Source organism: Eptatretus burgeri, chromosome 3 (assembly GCF_056783735.1).
Source record: "Eptatretus burgeri isolate ZD-2024b chromosome 3, Ebu_testis_v1, whole genome shotgun sequence".
NCBI classification, from domain to species: Eukaryota; Metazoa; Chordata; class Myxini; order Myxiniformes; family Myxinidae; genus Eptatretus; species Eptatretus burgeri.
In genome coordinates, this window is record NC_140963.1 from 135,031,904 (window position 1) to 135,034,542 (window position 2,639).

Sequence of the window (2,639 nt, forward strand, 5' to 3'; positions counted from 1 at the left end):
AATCTCCTCGTCTATCAATCACGGTCGTCATATGTGCAAGTGAAATAGTTTTTGTACCCTTTTAATCTGAAAAAAATGCCATGACCTCAAAAATATCAGAACAAGGAAAACTGAAAACGACAGCACATTAATTTAATTCATAATTACCTGTTTGAGCAATAACTGTGAGATGTTCAGAATAATATTAACTGTACTTTCATTGAGTTTTTTTTTATAATAAACTGATGTGAAAATAAATTAATTGCACATTAACACTGGCAAGATTGTCAAAAACTGCAGAATAAAATGAGTGAAACTCATCCCCGATTCCTCGCTCGTGCACTTTGTGATGCACTTGCAGCAGTCGGGGATTTGATATGAAAATGCCGACAGTTATCACAAAAACGAGCAGCCAATTCCATACCCAAAACTTGTTTCCTCTTCACCACACAAGCCCTGTGGCTCTGGGCAGAGAGAGCGTGAAGCTAAGATAGTGCTGGAGAAATCACATGGTACCACGCGGGAATGGAGGCAGAAATATTGCGCAAAGCAGGGGGGAGGGAGGGAGGCGACGATGAAAAATTATGGATGTTTGTGAAGGGGAATAAAAGCCAGTTTGTGTGTACAGGAGGAAGGATGTGAGAGTTGGATAAGTCAAAGATTGAAGATGGGGTGTAAAGAAAAGTGGGGTGGGATGCGAGGGAAGGTTGGGTACGAGTGGGAGGAGGAGGAGGAGATGGAGGAGGGTGGGAGTAACGGGTTTTGGCGACGCTCTCAGCAATCGCGCTATCCATACACAATCAGGCTCTCTCCCTCTTTCTCTTGCTCGCTCGCTCCATCTCTCCCTCTCTCCCGCTCTCTCTCTCTCCCCGTGTCTCTGTCCTACTCACTCGCTCCGTTTCTCTCTCTCGCTCACTCGCTCTGTGTCTCTTTCTCTCCCTTTCCCTCGCCAGCAGAAGCCAGAAAAAGGGGCAGAATAAACATATATATTTATACATAGACAGAATCAGAGACTGTTCTCTTCATCTACTGTCGATCTATATGTCAGTTTTCTTATTTGCTGCATCATCCCAAGATAGAGAGATGGAAAAGAAACAGAGGAAATGATATAGGGAGGGTCAACGAGGAGTGGGAGGAGGAGGTGGAAGAGGTAAGGCTAGGGGGATGAGAAGGGAAAGAATAGAGCATTTGGAATCTCGGGATGTGTACGTAGGTGTTAGACCAGAGTGGAGGAGTCGTGTAAAAATGGAAAAGGTATGCAAGGCCAGATAAAGACAAATTGATAGTGATGTCCAGGATGGAGTGAAAACGTCTCAGGCAGAAGAAGACCCAGGAGTGATGAGCAGGGATGACCTGGTGGATTCAGCGAATGGACAGCATGGATCCTGCAGAGTTCGGGTCACCGTGAGGAAAAGAAGACAAACATAGGGGAACACACATGTCGTGACGACGAGCGACACAGGTGCCATGGGCATCGTCACGGTATGTCTGTGTCTTCATATCTCCACATCGTTATCTTTTCCTCACTCTTTCAACCCCCCCCCCCCTCCTCCTCCAACCCTTCATGTTAATATTTGTGATAGTGCACTGGAGTATATATTCAAAAGTCTCATGAATCATGATATCCCAGTCACCTCGACCTTTGATTGTTTTATTATTATTGTATTTAAATAGATTTTTCACTTTAGTCCTGACGTTGTGCCTTTAAAAGCTTTGTTGCATTTTTTAAAAATTTTTTTACTGCCCTTCCCATGTCGTACTGCTTGACTTTCCCTGAAGCCTGAAGGCCAAGTAGTTTGGTAATGTTTGTTCATTAAAGCTTAAATTGTAATCCCACACGACCATCACATTACTTTTTTATTGAGAGTTCTTGCTGACCTCTCCTCCCCCCCCCCCCCATATCTCTCTCTCACTCTCTGTATGTGTATATGTATATGTATATATATATATATATATATATATATATTATATTGTTGTGGACCCGGGGTCGGGGCGAGAGGATGAATGGGTGGGGGGTGGGGGTGGGTTCCCCCGACCTACTTCGGGTTCCCACCAGACTCTCCGGAATCGCAGGCCGTCGCACACGGATGACTCCATCATGCAGCGGGTAACTAATCGACCGTTAATGGAAATAACTCAACCACGTGACTTAGGGTCCTCTGGCAAATGGAAACTGGTTACCTAATGGTCATGTGATCTAATTACCAGGGGACACGCCCTCGGTACGCCTTGTTCAAACTGGATCACCTTACCGGATCAGATGCAGCCGAGCGTAACTGCCAAGGACGTACTGACTAAAAAAACAGATCATTGGGGGATAACGTCCCGGCTAAGCGAGGATACGGGCCATGCTGGACCAATGAAGGAAAAGACGAAAATGAACTGGGAACATTTCAATACAAAGCATTTATTTACAATTAGGCAAGGAAAGGTATGTGGCACAGTGAATGAGGTTTTTTGGAATGTACAGCAGGGAAAACAAGGAATTTGGGGGTACGACAAAAGGCAAGCAATTTACAAAAGCAGACACAGAGCAAACTTATCCCGTAATATCTTTTGCAATCTTCACTTCTGCTACCACTAGCGCCATCACATACACACACACACAAACCCAATGAAGATTAGATAGCCAGAAGGAAGGAGAGCAGATATATGTTGTA

At 44.7% G+C, this 2,639-nt stretch overlaps 1 protein-coding gene across 1 annotated transcript in view; it reads left to right on the forward strand.

The window, feature by feature from the left end:
• The first annotated feature begins 763 nt into the window (after positions 1-763).
• GRIK5 (glutamate ionotropic receptor kainate type subunit 5) overlaps positions 764-2,639 on the forward strand; it is a 487,066-nt gene continuing 485,190 nt past the window's right edge. The window contains exon 1 of the mRNA XM_085875712.1: positions 764-1,461. Within this exon, the coding sequence (XP_085731838.1) occupies positions 1,447-1,461 (15 nt within the window). The 5' untranslated portion in view covers positions 764-1,446. The remainder of the gene's footprint in view (positions 1,462-2,639) is intronic.